This window comes from Oncorhynchus mykiss, chromosome 8, assembly GCF_013265735.2.
Source record: "Oncorhynchus mykiss isolate Arlee chromosome 8, USDA_OmykA_1.1, whole genome shotgun sequence".
NCBI classification, from domain to species: Eukaryota; Metazoa; Chordata; class Actinopteri; order Salmoniformes; family Salmonidae; genus Oncorhynchus; species Oncorhynchus mykiss.
In genome coordinates, this window is record NC_048572.1 from 69,561,067 (window position 1) to 69,578,093 (window position 17,027).

The 17,027-nt window shown below is 43.4% G+C and overlaps 1 protein-coding gene across 2 annotated transcripts; it reads left to right on the forward strand.

Moving 5' to 3' along the window:
- The first annotated feature begins 1,919 nt into the window (after window positions 1–1,919).
- Window positions 1,920–15,750, forward strand: dusp22b (dual specificity phosphatase 22b). 2 transcript variants are annotated; one of them, XM_021613500.2, is made up of 7 exons: window positions 1,920–2,059; window positions 3,761–3,794; window positions 3,977–4,059; window positions 4,875–4,924; window positions 6,099–6,173; window positions 14,799–14,970; window positions 15,228–15,750. In XM_021613500.2, exons 1-7 carry the CDS (start codon window positions 1,976–1,978, stop codon window positions 15,378–15,380), a joined length of 651 nt encoding a protein of 216 aa, XP_021469175.1. In that variant the 5' UTR covers window positions 1,920–1,975; the 3' UTR covers window positions 15,381–15,750. The 2 variants fall into 2 exon arrangements, with proteins under 2 accessions (XP_021469175.1, XP_021469176.1); XM_021613501.2 differs by having other exon boundaries at window positions 2,045–2,210.
- Window positions 15,751–17,027: the final 1,277 nt, after the last annotated feature.

Below are 17,027 nucleotides of genomic sequence, written 5' to 3' on the forward strand. Positions count from 1 at the left end.
CAGTATTTCTACTTGCACATCCTCATCTGCACACATATCACTCCAGTGTAAATTTCTAAATTGTAATTACTTCGCCACTATGGCCGATTTATTGCCTTACCTCCTTACTTCATTTGCACACACAGTATACAGATTTTTCAGTTGTGTCATTGACTGTACGTTTGTATATCCCATTTGTAACTCTGTGTTGTTGTTTTTATCACACTGCTTTGCGTTATCTTGGCCAGGTCGCAGTTGTGAATGAATACTGGTTCTCAACTGGCCTACCTGGTTAAATAAAGGCGAAAAAATAATAATAATGATAAACAAAAATGTTCAGTGAGTGGCTTTTACCCATGAGTATGTATGTTGTGAAATTAGAATACTTTTGTTTTGACACAAGAGAATGCACAACAACACTTTAAAAAATATAAAGAATATAATTATGGAGATAAACTCAAAATACCAACATGTGAGAAATACTGTACTTTATTAATGTTTCAATGGAACCCACCAAAATAATGTATTGATTTAATTAAAAATCAATGTCCTCCAAATCAAGGTTTCACAATTAATGGCACCCTTAAAGATTATTGTAAATGACATCTACCAAAATTAAACCAGGAATTAAATTCCACTTATTTATGTTTATCTAAGTCTTAAGGAACTATATTGAGCCATTACATCACTTCCTGTTTCACTAGGGTATAAAAATGAGGTAACACGCATGCAATATCCTTTTGTCATCCAACACCATGAAGAAAAACAAAATAACTGGCAGTTCAAAAGAGACAGATGGTCATAGACCTTCATAAATCTGGTAATGGCTACAAGAAGATTCACGAATGATTTATTATACCACTGAGCATTGTCAGGGCAATTCTTTTTTTTAAAGATAAAAAATATGGAACAGTTGAAAGCCTCACGGGTAGATGGAAATGCATCCCCCCCCCCCCCCCCCCAGAGGATAGGGAGGAGGATGGTGAGAGAAGCAATAAAATCCCCAAGAATCCCTGTGAAATAATTGCAGGCCTTGGTGGCGTCTTGGGGTCAGACCTTTCTGATCACAAGACACAGACGCAAGCGCTTGGAGTTTGCCAAACGTCATTTCAATTATGACTGGAAGAAGGTGCTCTGGTCAGATGAGACCAAAATGGAAAGTTTTGGTCAGATACAGCATCGGCATGTTTGGCGTCAAAACAGAGATGCATACAAGGAGAGGCACCTCATACCCACGGTGAAATATGGTGGTGGGTCAGTGATGTTTTGCGGCTGTTTTAATTCCAGAGGTACAGGGGCACATGTTAATATTGATGGCATAATGAATTCCACCAAGTATCAGGCAATTTTGGCTGACAATCTGGTTGCCTCTGCCAGAAGGCTGGGACTTGTCCGTAGGTGGACTTTCCAACAAGACAATGACCCAAAATATACCACAAGATCCACACAGAAATGGTTCTGTGACAACAAAATCAATGTTCTGCCATGGCCATCTCAGTCGCCGGAACTCAATCCAATCAAAAACCTGTGGGCTGAGTTGAAGAGGTCAGTTGATAAGCGAAACCCAAAAATGTGAAGGATCTTGAAAGGATCTGTGTAGAGGAATGATCCAAAATCCCTCCAAATGTGTTACTTAACCTTGCTGTTATCCTTGCCAGAGGTGGTTGCTCTAAGTACTGAGTGAGGAGTGCCAATAATTATGAAACCTTGATTTTGGTGAAATGTATTTTGTATTAAATAATTGTATGATTTTGGTTAGTTCCATTGAAACATGAATAATGTACAGTATTTCTCACATGTTGGTATTTTGAGTTTATCTCTAATTATATTTTAAATATATTTTTTAAGTATTGTTTGTGCGTTGCCAGTCAGGGGTGCCAGTCATTTTGGAGCCCACTGTCGGTGAAGTCTACCCATAGAGTCTGTGGCATAGACTGTATACAAATTGTGAATATAAAAATAAGCGTAGGCCTGCCATCCTTCATTTACAGAGACCATGCCTCTAGATGAGAAAAAACTACATATCCCAGGAAGCATTGAAACATCGGGAGCTTTAGGGAACAGCGCTGCTGCAGACTGTGTGAGTACTCGATCGCTCGCAATTTGGGGAGCTCTCGGGAAAGCCGTTGGAGACCTACTTCTCGAAACAAGAGTACAACAATACATGCCGTAATTTCCATTTGTTGGTTTTACAGAATTCTTCGTTTAGAATGGGTAATGGGCTCAATAAGGTATGTTATTCGTTGATATACAGCCTATGCATGCGCTCCTAAAGCAAAGTTTACGCATGGTCGCTGAGTAGGCTACAGTAGTTTTGTAGACAGGGGGTTTCAATGAATATAGAATGTCAATCAAACGCGTGTAGTCAAACGTGTTTAATGCGTGTGTTCTATTGGTGTTATGAACACGTATTACGTCTAATTTATATTGAATCGGTGCACAATTGCATAATACCATATTCCACTTCAGGCCATCTGCCATAAGAGTGTCTGTTTGTCGCTGTATGTATGCTACTGTACACTGTACACTTTAATAACTCTGGCTGTCTATCAAAGTAGACACACCCGGTGTGTAGGCGTTGTGCTTTTACATTCCAACTCCTTGGCTACACATTGGACAGATTTCTGTTGAAAATTATCAAAGCATGCTACATTTGATGATATTACTTATGGGTGTAATGCATTGCTGTGTCTTATCACATACTGTAGGCTCCGTGTCATCATGGATACTTTAGCAATTGACCTTCTCAAATGTTGGCTTGGTACTTGGTGTACACAACAGGTGTCATCAACTCATTTCAATTGGAAAAGCTTTCTGCACCTCTCATCACTGTTATTCCAGCTGGGTTTGAGATGGGGGAGGAGAGGTATGAGGGACGCAGGCACACACACACGCACGCACACACACACACACACACACAAACACACACACACACACACACACACACACACACACACACCCACACACACACACACACACACACACACCCAATGTACCCAACAACTCAAGTAAAAGGGAATAGGGAATGTTATGGATAGCCAGGGTCACACTCCAACACTCAGACATAATTTACAAACAAAGCATTTGTGTTTAGTGAGCCTTCCAGATCAGAGGCAGTAGGGATGATAAGTGTGTGAATTGAACCATTTTCCTGTTCTACTAAGCATTCAAAATGTAACGAGTACCTTTGGGTGACATGGAAAATGTATGGAGTAAAAAGTATAGATAATCCAAAAAACGACTTAAGTAGTACTTTCAAGTATTATTACGGCGTTTCCAGCTACAATAGTCATCTACAACATTAACAATGTCTACAGTGTATTTCTGATCAATTTTATGTTATTTTGATGGACAAAAAAAATATATATTTCAAAAACAAGGACATTTCTAAGTGACCCCAAACTTTTGAATGGTGGTAAATACACACACACACAGATCCTACATTAACATGTCTTATTATCACTATCATCAGAGTGAACTGTGTCGGTTATGTGAGCTCACTCGCCTCTGGTATTTGGTGTCAAACTAAATATACAGTCTCTGCACCTCCATGTTGTCTTTCCTTGAGAACACAGGCTATATATTTGAGTTTCGTCTTTGCTGTCAATAGTGGCACAGGAGTATAGGCCCAGGGGCTTGTGTTTTAAGTAGTAATATTGTTGCTTAGCCTAGTTATTTGTGTAATGAATGAAATGCTTGTTGTAATTGCGTCAGGTTTAAGAACACTGGTGAATGTAAACAACAGGTCACACAATAATATCAACGTCTTACCTTCCCATAGGTCCTGCCTGACTTGTACTTGGGAAACTTCAAAGGTACGTGTTTCTTCCCAGCTGTACTGGTCAAAGGCTTGAGCTAAGGATAAGACCAATGAAGACACCCCTTCACCATTTTCCCTTCCAGAACATTTCAGTGGCACATTCATATTTGAGAACATTCTATGAATATTTAATAGATGATTCGTGTGTTTTGTCATTCAATACTTGTTTTCCTGTAGATGCGAGGGACAGAGAGCAGTTAGCGAGGAACAACATCACACACATCCTCTCCATCCATGACAGTGCAGCCCCTATCCTGCCGGTAAGAAAACACTTCCCAGTGGACCGTTCGCTAGATCAAAATGGCTAAATACCGCGTCAGACCTCCTTTCAGCATGATATTATATGAATGTACGTGATCTAATGACACATGCATTAACACACGTTCCTTAATGCCTGTCTGTAGCATATGCACACACAAAATCCAGTTTCAAAATCCAACTTGGATGGATGTTAATGTGACAAATCAAGATTTGCATCCAAGAATGCGGACACAGTTTGGTTAAGCAAATAAATTGACAGTCCCCATGTCAGTCCTCATGACTGCTCTTCCTATAAGAGCATGGTATATGTTTGCCCCTGGACCAGTCTGTCCAGGGGCAGCAGTATGGGAATGTGGCTTAGTGTGTAATATTAGACTAGGCCCCATCCCAAACAAAACAGGTTCACATTACATCAAATAAATCATTTGTTGGAGCCTGTATGAGCTCTGTGGGAGGGTGTAGGCGGTAGAGAGGAGTATTCTTTTTAGTTTCTGACCCAGTGCTCTGGCTCTAGCTTGTGTGGGATTTGGTGTTCTCATATTCTACTACTCCCTATAGAAACTAGCACAGTCTGTCCCGTTCTTTTACTTCCCCACTACAGCTGCAATCACCACATCAGAAACACAGTCTATAGGATAGGACCTGGTGTGTAAGCTTACATAATGGTTGTTATTGTTTGCAGACACACTTGTAAGACTGAGAGCATTATGTAATAGTGTGTACAGAGTGGTGTTTACAACGATCCTGTCGGCATGCTTTGCCTGTTAGATTGTAATTGTGTTAGAGCGTATAACAGTTGTATGTTTTCCTGCAGGAGATTACCTATCTATGCATCTCAGCAGCGGACCTGCCCACACAAAACCTGTAAGTAGCCCAACACACAGCACCACACAGTACACAAGGCTACCATACAGAACAGAACAGCACCGGACTGAAGCAGACTAGACCAGTCAGATCCATTCTATCTAGCACACACACTCTGTGTGGGCGTCTCTAGTTCATGTTCTCCTGATATGAAAATGATATGCTTCACATGCTCACCAGTTGACTGTGAATCAAAGCACTGAATAAATCACCAGCTGACTAGGCGATTCGGCTTCTTATTTCCCTAATGAGAAATCATGGAATGCTTTTTACTCATTAGGATTAAGACAATAAACATGCAGAGATGTAGTGAGCACCGACATACCAACATATACATACATAAATAGGTGGATAGATAGATGCTGTAAAAACATGCACAAATGCACACACACATTTCCTTTGGTTGAGTGCATAGAGTGCAGGTGGCCTGGTCCTCTATGCAGGAAGGAACAGGAAGTCTCTGGTTCTCTATGAGTTGCCACGTCCGTCTGCACTGCGCCTCTATTTTTATAACACCCCCGAAAAAGACTCACGCACACACTAACACCCAGGCACCCAGATGTCGCTGTCAACTCCCCTGTTACTCCCACACCTTGCCTCTCCAGCAAGGTGTGTGAAACCTGCAGGTGAAATGTTAATCTGGCCCTGGCTAGCCAGAGATGGACAGACACCACTTGCTCATCCTGGTCCTGTCAGGAGGATAGATAGATGGCCCTAGGGCCTAGAAGAACACACCCATGCTCACCCCTACGGCCCTCCCCTCACCCATACCCTTCACTGCTCGCACACCACAGGTGGCTGATGGCACCGTAATTAGGGAGGATGGGCCCATAGTAATGGCTGGAAGGGAATAAATGGAATAGTATCGAACACATCAAACACATGGTTTCCATGTGTGTTTTTCCACCTTTCCATTCACTCCATTCCAGCCATTATTATGAGTCGTTCTCCTCTCAGCATTATGAGTCGTTACCCACTCATCCCCCCACTTTCTATGACTGGGGTAGAGGGCCCGTTTTACAGCTTTTTTGGCAAATTTAATGTTATTTGTCCTATATGCTTTGTCTTCCACAACAAATACAATGTTGTTACTACTGTGGGAAAGGTAACTGGTTTGTTATTGTGTTATGACCTGCTTATGACTGTACATAACCTGTATGTGTGTCATTCTCAGGACACAGCACTTCAAACAGAGCATCATGTTTATGCACGAGTCCCGGCTGAAAGGAGAGGGCTGTCTGGTCCACTGGTGAGTCATAAACTTTGTCCATCTGTTACTGTATCTCCGGGTTAATCTGAGTGCTCACAAGTGAACCCATGTGTGACTATGGTAAGCAGCACATAGACAGATAACACAGAAGGCTATTCTTGAACTTCCCCAAACAACAATCTTGATTTGAATGTGTTGTGTTGTTCAACTATCTGAGGTATCTCTGGTGAGGGTCTCCTGAGAAATACAGAAGACCCTTCCGTTAAATAAATGTTCTAATGTTGCCTCCACAGTCTCTATCTTTGACTTCCAAGTCAAGTAAATGTATTGTCTATTAATATGACCTGCTGATGTCCATGCCCTTTATCTCTATCATGGCCAGGCCAGCTCCTATCCATCCCTCCCTCTTAAATGTAAAGTCCCCATATTTGGGGACCCTATTTGATTTGTTTTATTGAATTGAGGGCTGGTATGAGAATGGTAGACCCTATCTGCAAAACCAGGATGTCTGCGGAAAGCTGAGTATCTTGGCAATTGATCGGCGCCTTCAAATCTTTGGTGTGACTTACTACCATATATGGGCATAATAATTTCTAAGGGCATGCCGAGCCGATAACCTCATTTCAAGATGGCTGCTACCTTTATTCCGGTTAGCGTTGTGAAGCATAAACGGAATAAACACGGAATACATTGATAAACACCAAAAGCCGGGACTCCGCAGATCATAAGGATATGTTATTCATCTGCCTGTGACCTACCGTTATTGATCACCAGTGCCGAGAGTCAAAATGTTTATTTTACCCAACGTTTTCATCAAACAAATTATAATCGAATCAAACTTTATTTGTCACATGGGTCGAATTCAAGTGTAGACCTTACCGTGAAATGCTTGAAGTGAGTTAAGAAAATATTTACAAAATAAAGTAAAGTAAAAATAATAAAAAGTAACACAATAACAAAGTAATAACGAGGCTATATACAGGGGGTACCGGTACCGAGTCAGTGTGAGGGGGTACAGGTTAGTCGAGGTAATTTGTACATGTAGGTAGAGGTGAAGTGACTATGCTTAGATAATAAACAGAGTAGCAGCAGTGTACTAAACAAATGGAGGGGGGGTCAATGTAAATAGTCCGGTGGCCATTTGATTAATTGTTCAGCAGTCTTATGGCATGGGGGTAGAAGCTGTTAAGGAGCCTTTTGGTCCTAGTACCGCTTGCCGTGCGTTAGCAGAGAAAACAAGTATATGACTTGGGTCTGGGACAATTTTATGGGCTTTCCTCTGACACCACCTATTATATTTATTTTACCTGGCAAGTCAGTTAAGGACAAATTCTTATTTTCAATGACGGCCTAGGAACAGTGGGTTAACTGCCTTGTTCAGGGACAGAAATACAGATTTTTACCTTGTCAGCTCGGGGATTCGATCTTGCAACCTTCCGGTTACTAGTCCAACGCTCTAACCACTAGGATACCTGCCACCCCAGGTCATATAGGTCCTGGATGGCAGGAAGCTTGCCCCCCAGTGATGTACTGGGCCGTAGGCACTACCCTCTGTAGCGGTTTACGGTCAGATGCCGAGCAGTTGCCATATGCAACCGGTCAGGATACTCTCGATGGTGCAGCTGTAGAACTTTTTGAGGATCTGGGGACCCATGCCAAATCCTCATGGGTCTTACAAGGTAAGCTTCGATTTGGTCTGTGTTTTCGCTACATGGGGCATATGAAATTAATCCCTAGATTAATCCCTAGGTTGGTAGGAGTAAATCTATCTTATTGCCAATGTTATCTGATGATGTATGACTTAATGGCAAGATCGAATGGCCAATGTCCACCGAATGACTATAGCCGGCAACTATGATGTTGCCGGCTGACGAGCTGTAGGCATCCATTACACAGGGAATTGGCTACTATGGCACCTTGACAGTCTTGTAGCCAATTAGGTAAGCTTTCCAGGGATATGCAGTTGACCTGGATGGGACAAAGCAAGGCCTAGAACCTTTAATGCGTAATGCGAACTACTGCTACCTGGATCAGAGACGAGACGCACACTACATTACATTGTAAACAGATTTCATCACTTTAACATAAAATGCTTCTCAAGGGGTAAAAAAAGGTAAAAACTAAGAATATCGAACAGAAACCTAAAAAGAAAGCAACTATGAATAAGTATACCGACATAGAAGCTTTGAATAAAATACTGGAGTCGGACTCGGATCCTTCATTCCCAAGATGGCATAGCAGTCAGACGTCCTTTGTCCTCGTCTTGTCGTGTCCCGTGTAAATATATATTTACATATTTTCTTCGCATATCTTTTTATATATCTTTTTTTCTAAAAATCTCAACTTCAAAACACTCTCCTGCAACCCGCCTCACCAATTTAAAAAAAAGTATTATTCACCTCAAATCTGAAATCCATAATAGAAGCTAGCCAGAAGCTAGCCAGTTTACTGGCTAACGTTAGTATTCAGCTAACCACGGTTGGTGGTCATCAGCTATCCTTTAGCTCGAAAAGCTATCGCCAGTTTTGTACAACGCGACTCAGACCAGAGCATACCGGACCAATTTTCTCTCCATATCCCCGGATTTCTACCGCAAGCTCTGGACATTTACACCTGGATCTTGCAGCTAGCTAGCTTCTATCCGAGTGCCTATTGGCTTACGTCAGTCCCGGAGCAAACATCAATTATTCTGGAGCTAGCCAGGTGAAGAGTTCCATCAGCCACTCCTGGACCACAATCACCTATCCGGACCCGTTTTACTGCCGATGCAGAGCCCCACCGGGCCTTCACGACTGGACTACCGACGTTATCTGCCCGAGGGAGTTATCCAACTGGCCCCTCCGTCGCGACATTACCTGAACGCCCATCTTCGGCCCGCTAATCGTTAGCTGTCTTATCGGCTGCTATCTGAATAGGTCTATTGGACAATTTTCTTGGGTCACTATGACTATCTATCTATCTATCTATCGATCTATTTTGCCAATTGGATTGTTCCCCTCTACCACATGGTACCCCACTAATCTACCGATGGAAACGCACAAGGTGGCTTAAAACAGACCTCCATCCTCTGCCAGTTTGCTACCGATGGCCCGGCTAGCTGTCTGAATCGCCGTGACCCCAACCAACCTCACTACTCACTGGACCCTTTTGATCACTCGACTAAGCATGCCTCTCCTTAATGTCAATATGCCTTGTCCATTGCTGTTCTGGTTAGTGTTTATTGGCTTATTTCACTGTAGAGCCTCTAGCCATGCTCATTATACCTTATCCAACCTTTCAGTTCCACCACCCACACATGCGATGAAATCACCTGGTTTCAATGATGTTTCTAGAGACAATATCTCTCTCATCATCACTCAATGCCTACGTTTACCTCCACTGTATTCACATCCTACCATACCTTTGTCTGTACATTATATCTTGAAGCTATTTTATCGGCCCCAGAAACCTCCTTTTACTCTCTGTTCCGTACGTCCTATCCTACTCCTCCTCTGTTACTCTGGTGATGTAGAGGTGAAGCCTGCTATAGACCACCCTCTGCCCCCAGCCGGGCCTGTTGTCCGGGCGTCTGGCAGTCTCTATGTTGGTGCCACAGGGTTCAATTCTTGGGCCAACTCTCTTCTCTGTATACATCAATGATGTCGCTCTTGCGACATCTACAAGACCCTGCTAGGTAAAGTCCCCCTTATCTCAGCTCGCTGGTCACCATAGCATCACCCACCTGTAGCACGCGCTCCAGCAGGTATATCTCTCTGGTCACCCCCAAAACCAATTCTTCCTTTGGACGCCTCTCATTCCAGTTCTCTGCTGCCAGTCACTGGAACAAACTACAAAAATCTCTGAAACTGGAAACACTTATCTTCCTCACTAGCTTTCAGCACCAGCTCGCAGAGCAGCTCACAGTTTACTGCACCTGTACGTAGCCCATCTATAATTTAGCCCAAACAAGTACCTCTTCCCCTACTGTATTTATTTATTAATTTATTTTGCTCCTTTGCACCCCATTATTTATATTTCTACTTCGCACATTCTTCCACTGCAAATCTACCATTCCAGTGTTTTACTTGCTATATTGTATTTACTTTGCCACCATGGCCCTTTTTTTTGCCTTTACCTCCCTTATCTCACCTCATTTGCTCACGTCGTATATAGACTTATTTTTCTACTGTATTATTGACTGTATGTTTGTTTTACTCCATGTGTAACTGTGTTGTGGTATGTGTCGAACTGCTTTGCTTTATCTTGGCCAGGTCGCAATTGTAAATGAGAACTTGTTCTCAACTTGCCTACCTGGTTAAATAAAGGTGAAATAAAAAAAATATATAAGAAAGGGGAACGAAGATTTCGACTTGGCCGACGAAGATTTCTTTCTAGAAGGATTGGATCCACTTTTAGATCTGTAAGTAAATTCTTTTCATGACTTTATATATTTACTATAGGTATTGTTTTTTTTTTACAAATGTTCTGCTTTTTGTGGTTTGGATTTAGTTACCATAGGCCTATGTAACAAGTCATTTCAATGTTATATATTTCCAAAGTAGTTATTGTCTATGTTTCATATTAGTTCACTGTTTGCTGTTCTAAGTTTCATCTTTGTAACTTTGGAGAGGCCACTAAACCCTCATGGCCATTGTTTAGTTGTGGTTGTCACCTCTGCCTTTGAGTTACTGTTTGCATTGTGTGTGTGCTTCACACCTTCTATGAGAGTCACTGTACAGATAAAGTTTAGGCTTGGTGTTTTTACTTTACAGTAATGTTGTTTTGTAAATTTAGTCAACTGTAATTCTGTGTCTTACAACAATATATCCCTTTATTTTATTCACCACAGAGTGGAGGATGCAGAAGATTTGGATGATGACTTTTGGGAGCCACCCCTTCCCTGCAAGCGCCACCCCGACGGTCAAGGTCCCCCCCCCCCCACTGCTGTGTCAATCACCCTTTCTGGTGGTTCTACATCCACCACTCGACAAAGCCCCACTCCTCTTCAACCACCCCCACTGCAGTGTCAATCACCCCGTCTGATGATTCTACTACCACTACTCCGCAAAGACCCCACTCCTCTTTTACCACCCCCACTGCAGTGTCAATCACCCCGTCTGATGATTCTACTACCACTACTCCGCAAAGACCCCACTCCTCTTTTACCACCCCCACTGCAGGCCCTGGCACCAGTCCCCTCTGTGCAAGTTCATCTGGAAGTGAGGGGGCAGGGAGGAGATCTAGGCCTCAATAGAGAAGAGGGAGAGGCAGAGGGACAGGCAGTGGAAGCAGCACAACAGAGGGAGAGAAAACTGAGGACAGGTGGCATACGGTCTTTGAAGATGATGAGGAACCAGAACAATTTTGGTTTAAACCCAAACCCAATTTTGGTTTAAACCCAAAGGCCCACCGTTGGTTAGTGATGAAACATACAGCCCCTTACAGCTGTTTCAGCTCTACTTTACAACCTCTGTACTGGGAACACTAATTAGTAAGACCAACAAGTATGGGGACAAGAAGCAGCAGGGGGAAGGAAGATGTCCTGAAAACCTGTCACCTTGGGTGACATGCTCAACTACACTTCCTTGGTGATTTACATGGGACTGGTAAAGGTATCAAGACTAGTTGACAACTGGAGAAAGTCCTCACTCAATCGGTTCGAGTTCCCCACCTCCATCATGAGTGAAACCCGATTCTTGGTCATCAACCATACTATTCACATGAGTGACCCACAAAAGTATCAGGAGAATGACCAGAAGGGGACTGCAGGGTATGATCGTCTTGCAAGAGTCAAGCACCTGTATCATGACATGGTGGAGGTGTGCAAAACTTACTTCCAGCCTGCTCAAAATCTATCTATAGATGAGCGCATGGTTGCCTCAAAGGCTTGAATTGGCTTGAAGCGATATATGAAAAATAAGCAGACCAAATGGGGCTACAAGGTCTTTGTGCTAGATGATTCAATCTCTGCCTACACGTGGAACTTTTTCATCTAAAGTCAGCAAAAAAACAAACGTCCCTTTTTCAGGACCCTGCCTTTCAAAAATAATTTGTAAAAATCCAAATAACTTCACAGATCTTGATTGTAAAGCGTTTAAACACTGTTTCCCATGCTTGTTCAATGAACCATAAACAGTTAATGAACATGCACCTATGGAACGGTCGTTATGACACTAACAGCTTACAGACGGTAGGCAATTAAGGTCACAGTTATGAAAACTTCGGACACTAAAGAGACCTTTCTACTGACTCTGAAAAACACCAAAAGAAAGATGCCCAGGGTCCCTGCTTATCTGCGTGAACGTGCCTTAGGCATGCTGCAAGGAGTCATGAGGACTGCAGATGTGGCCAGGGCAATAAATTGCAATGTCCGTACTGTGCAATGTCCGTACCTAAGACAGTGCTATAAGGAGACAGGACGGACAGCTGATCATCCTCACAGTGGCAGACCACGTGTAACAACACCTGCACAAAATCGGTACATCTGAACATCACACCTGCGGGACAGGTACAGGATGGCAACAACAACTGCCCGAGTTACACCAGGAATGCTCAATTCCTCCATCAGTGCTCAGACTGTCCGCAATAGGCTGAGGGAGGCTGGACTGAGGGCTTGTAGACCTGTTGTAAGGCAGGTCCTCACCAGACATCACCAGCAGCAACGTCGCCTATGGGCACAAACCCACCGTTGCTGGAGCAGACAGGCCTGGCAGAAAGTGCTCTTCACTGACGAGTCGCGGTTTAGTCTCACCAGGGTTGATGGTCGGATTCGCGCTTATCGTCGAAAGGAAAGAGCGTTACACCGAGGCCTGTACTTTGGAGCGAGATCGATTTGGAGGTGGAGGGTCCGTCATGGTCTGGGGTGTGTCACAGCATCATCGGACTGAGCATGTTGTCATTGAAGGCAATCTCAACACTGTGCATTACAGGGAAGACATCCTCTTCCCTCATGTGGTACCCTTCCTGAAGGCTCATCCTGACATGACCCTACAGCATGACAATGCCACCAACCGTACTGCTCGTTCTGTGTGTGATTTCCTGCAAGACAGGAATGTCAGTGTTCTGCCATGGTCAGTGAAGAGCCCAGATCTCAATCCCATTGAGCATGTCTGGGACCTGTTGGATCGGAGGGTGAGGGCTAGGGCCATTCCCCCCAGAAATGTCTGGGAACTTGCAGGTGCCTTGGTGGAAGAGTGGGTTAACATCTTACAGCAAGAACTGGGAAATCTGGTGCAGTCCATTAGAAGGAGATGCACTGCAGTACTTAATGCAGCTGGTGGCCACACCAGATACTGACTGATACTTTTGATTTTGACCCCTCCTTTGTTCAGGGACACATTATTCCATTTCTGTTATGCAGTTGATGGACTTCCCGTTACTTGGCGGTGGGTACAAGCTCTTAGTGGACCATTTTTATTCTAGTCCCATAGTTTTCATAGACCTCATGAAAAAGAAAATAGGGTCTTGTGTCACCATTCGTCCTAACAGAATTGGTTTCCCCAAGACCAAGGTAAACAACATGAAAAGACTGTGGAGAGGGGGGCCATACGTTGGATCAGGACTAACAAGCTGCTACGGAAGTAACTATGCTCACCACACAGCATAAGGCATTCAATAACGACCATGTCTCAAGAAGCGTGAAAAATGCCAATGGGTGATGGGTGAGGAAGAATGTCCCTATTTCTGTTTCTGTGAAGGACTACAATGCCAGCGAGAGGGGTGTCGACCTATCTGATGCTCTGATGGGCTACTACCAGGTCCTCCACAAGACCAGGGAGTGGTATAATACTTTTTTTTTTACCACTTTGTGGACATTGCTACAGTAAATACTTTTATTCTCCACAAGCAGATGGCCAAAGCAAAGGTCAAACCCCTCTCTCCCAGTTGGCCTTCCAACAGCAGCTGGTGTTGAATTGGGGGCCCAAAGCAACCTCACAACCACCACAGACCAATACATTGGATATGCCTAGGCTAAACGTTCAGGCACTTTGGAGAGGCTACAAAAACACTTGAAATCCCCTGTATGTCCCCCAAAACCACCACAATGTTTGAGAGAAGATGGTGTTTAAGACATTTAGTTTTTTATAAAGAACGATAACTTTTAGGCACCCCCAGTGTGCAAAAACAGGGCAATTACCACATTCGGACACTTTGGAGAGGCTGAAAGGACACTTGAATGTTGATATGGTAGACATTGTGTTTTTATAATGAACTAATAGCATTTAAGGATTGACAATATGTACTAGCAGTGGAATGATCTAATTTACAGACATATGCCACTTTCGAGAGGTTTAGGGACACTTGGAAACGTCCACACCTGACACCACATCTGCCCATTTCTAGTTGTTAGGTCTATCAATCCCATTTGCTTTCTGATATTGTTCACATGTTGTAGAAGCCATCTGATGTGTTTCAGCTCTAGTAATGAATTATTCACTTATAGCTTGTCAATAAAATAAAAAACGTATTTTGTGTGCGCTTGATCTTGCGTACTCCTATATATCTTCTGATCATTTCCACATAATCTCCCAGATGTCTTCTTTCCAAATATGCCGTGTTTTTGCATGTCGGAATCATGTAATTACACATGAATAGCAGTTACTTTTGGGTAAGTCTATTTAGGCGTGAATCTACATTTTGCCATTACATTTAAGAGGTTAACCATCCATTCCTCTCTCCATGCAGTCTGGCGGGTGTGTCTCGGAGTGTCTCCCTGGTGGTGGCCTACATCATGACAGTGACAGGGCTGGGCTGGCAGGAGGCTCTGGCTGCTGTGAGGGTGGCTCGGCCCTGCGCTGGCCCCAACCTGGGGTTTCAGCGCCAGCTCCAGGAGTTTGAGACCACTCACGCTGACCAGGTCAATACAGAGGGGGATAGAGGGAGGACAGGGGAAAAGATGTCAGTCTAGGTACAGGTGACAGTGTAAGAGATGCAGGCACTCTTGGAGGGAATGGAAGTTCAATAAAAAGGAGTTTCTTATCATAAAAAATGTATGTGTTAAGCATTAAAGCCTTCAGAGAGTGGAGTAGCCTTGTAGTTACTTGAGGAATAAAATACAGCTGCCTCAACAGACAAGAGTATTGACATACTGTATGTTGCTGTCTGTCTCTCCAGTACAGGGAGTGGCTTCGGCAGGAGTACAAAGAGAGTCCCTTCAATGACGAGGACGACATCCGCATCCTGTTGACAAGGAGTCTCAAACCCAACGGGGTGGCGGTGGAGGTGAATATTGAGCCGCCCACCCCTCCCGGATTGCAGGGTACCTGAGACCCCTTATCCAGGTCTTAAGTCTTGCATTGTGGGATGATACCACTCTGGTCCCAAGAGGGGGGGTTCTCTCTCTGTCAGTACGCCGTTGGACCAGTCTCTCTCTCTGTTGTTGTCCCTTGGCTGGAGAAGACTGGGGGAGGATGGGCCGATTGATGCACCATTTTGAGAAGGTTTATTGATGTTTTATTATGGCTAATACTACTGGTTTCATTACCCCTATTTTATGTATATAGCTATGTATACCACGTTCTGTATTTGTACCTGTTTTTCTAAATCTTGAAAATGTATAATATTGTTACCATGTCATTTTGTTTCTTCTTGAAGCCATTTGTGAGCTTTTTGTGCAATAATAAAAGGATTCAAGTCACTGTGTGATTAAATGGTTATTAACTGCTGTGTGTGCTGTCAGATACCATGTGATGACAGAAAGACATTCTCTGTGCTCTCTGTTTCGGGTCTATTTCCTGTTTGTGTCTATTGCAAAGGAAGCCTTGCATGACAGCAGTAAAAACAACCTATTCAGCCAACTTTCACTGTCGGCATCGGAGGGATAGAGAGGGCTGGGCATGAGTGCAACTAGTTCTGAAAAGTAACTACATTTAATTTGTCTGTAGCTTACCCATCAGCTTACCTATAGTGTAGACCTCCAATAGATATATCACACAGTCTATGAAATAGACCCAGATGATATTTAAGGTTATGCACATTTCACAACCACTGGAGGGCAGCAGTATTGCCATAGTAGAACCAATTTAGGCTATATTGTAGGCTATTTGTTAATGAAATTAATCCACTCTTCTCCACTAAAATATACTATATCAGTGTAATACTGTACTCGCATATAAGGAGGGTTGACTAAATTAAATAGAAATTCAATTTTAAAAGCAATATAACTACGTTATGAAAATGATATACAGTGCATTCGGATAGTATTCAGACCCCTTGACCTTTTCCACATTTTGTTACGTTACAGCCTTGTTCTAAAATGGATTCAATTGTTTCCCCGCCTCATCAATTTACATACAATACCCCATAATGACAAAGCAAAAACAGCTTTTTAGATTTTTTTCCAAATGTATATATATAAAAAAAAAAAAATACAACATTTACTTAGGTTTTCAGACCTTTTACTCAGTACCTTGTTGAAGTACCTTTGGCAGCGATTACAGCCTCAAATCTTCTTGGGTATGACGCTACAAGCCTGCACACCTGTATTTGGGGAGTTTCTCCCATTCTTCTCTACAGATCCTCTCAAGCTCTGTCATGTAGGATGGGGAGCGTCGCTGCACAGTTATTTTCAGGTCTCCTCAGTTCAATCGGGTTCAAGTCCCGGCTCTGGCTGGGCCACTCGAGGACATTCAGAGACTTGTGCTGAAGCCACTCCTGCGTTGTCTTGGCTGTGTGCTTAGGGTTGTTGTCCTGTTGGAAGGTGTCTGAGGTCCTGAGCGCTCTGGAGCAGGTTTTCATCAAGGATCTCTCTGTTCTTTGCTCTGTTCATCTTTCCCTCGTTCCTGACTAGTCTCCCAGCCCCTGCCGCTGAAAAATATCACCACAGCATGATGTGGGCACCACCATGCCTCACTGTAGGGATTGTGCCAGGTTTCCTCCAGACGTGACGCTTGGCATTCAGGCCAAAGAGTGCAA

Bases quoted from the DNA above. Each gene is read 5' to 3' on its own strand.
- dusp22b (XM_021613500.2), top strand. From the start codon at position 1,976: ATGCCTCTAGATGAGAAAAAACTACATATCCCAGGAAGCATTGAAACA. The intron at 4,060-4,874 runs GTAAGAAAACAC...GTTTTCCTGCAG, and splicing joins GTGCAGCCCCTATCCTGCCG to GAGATTACCTATCTATGCAT. The intron at 4,925-6,098 runs GTAAGTAGCCCA...TGTCATTCTCAG, and splicing joins GACCTGCCCACACAAAACCT to GACACAGCACTTCAAACAGA.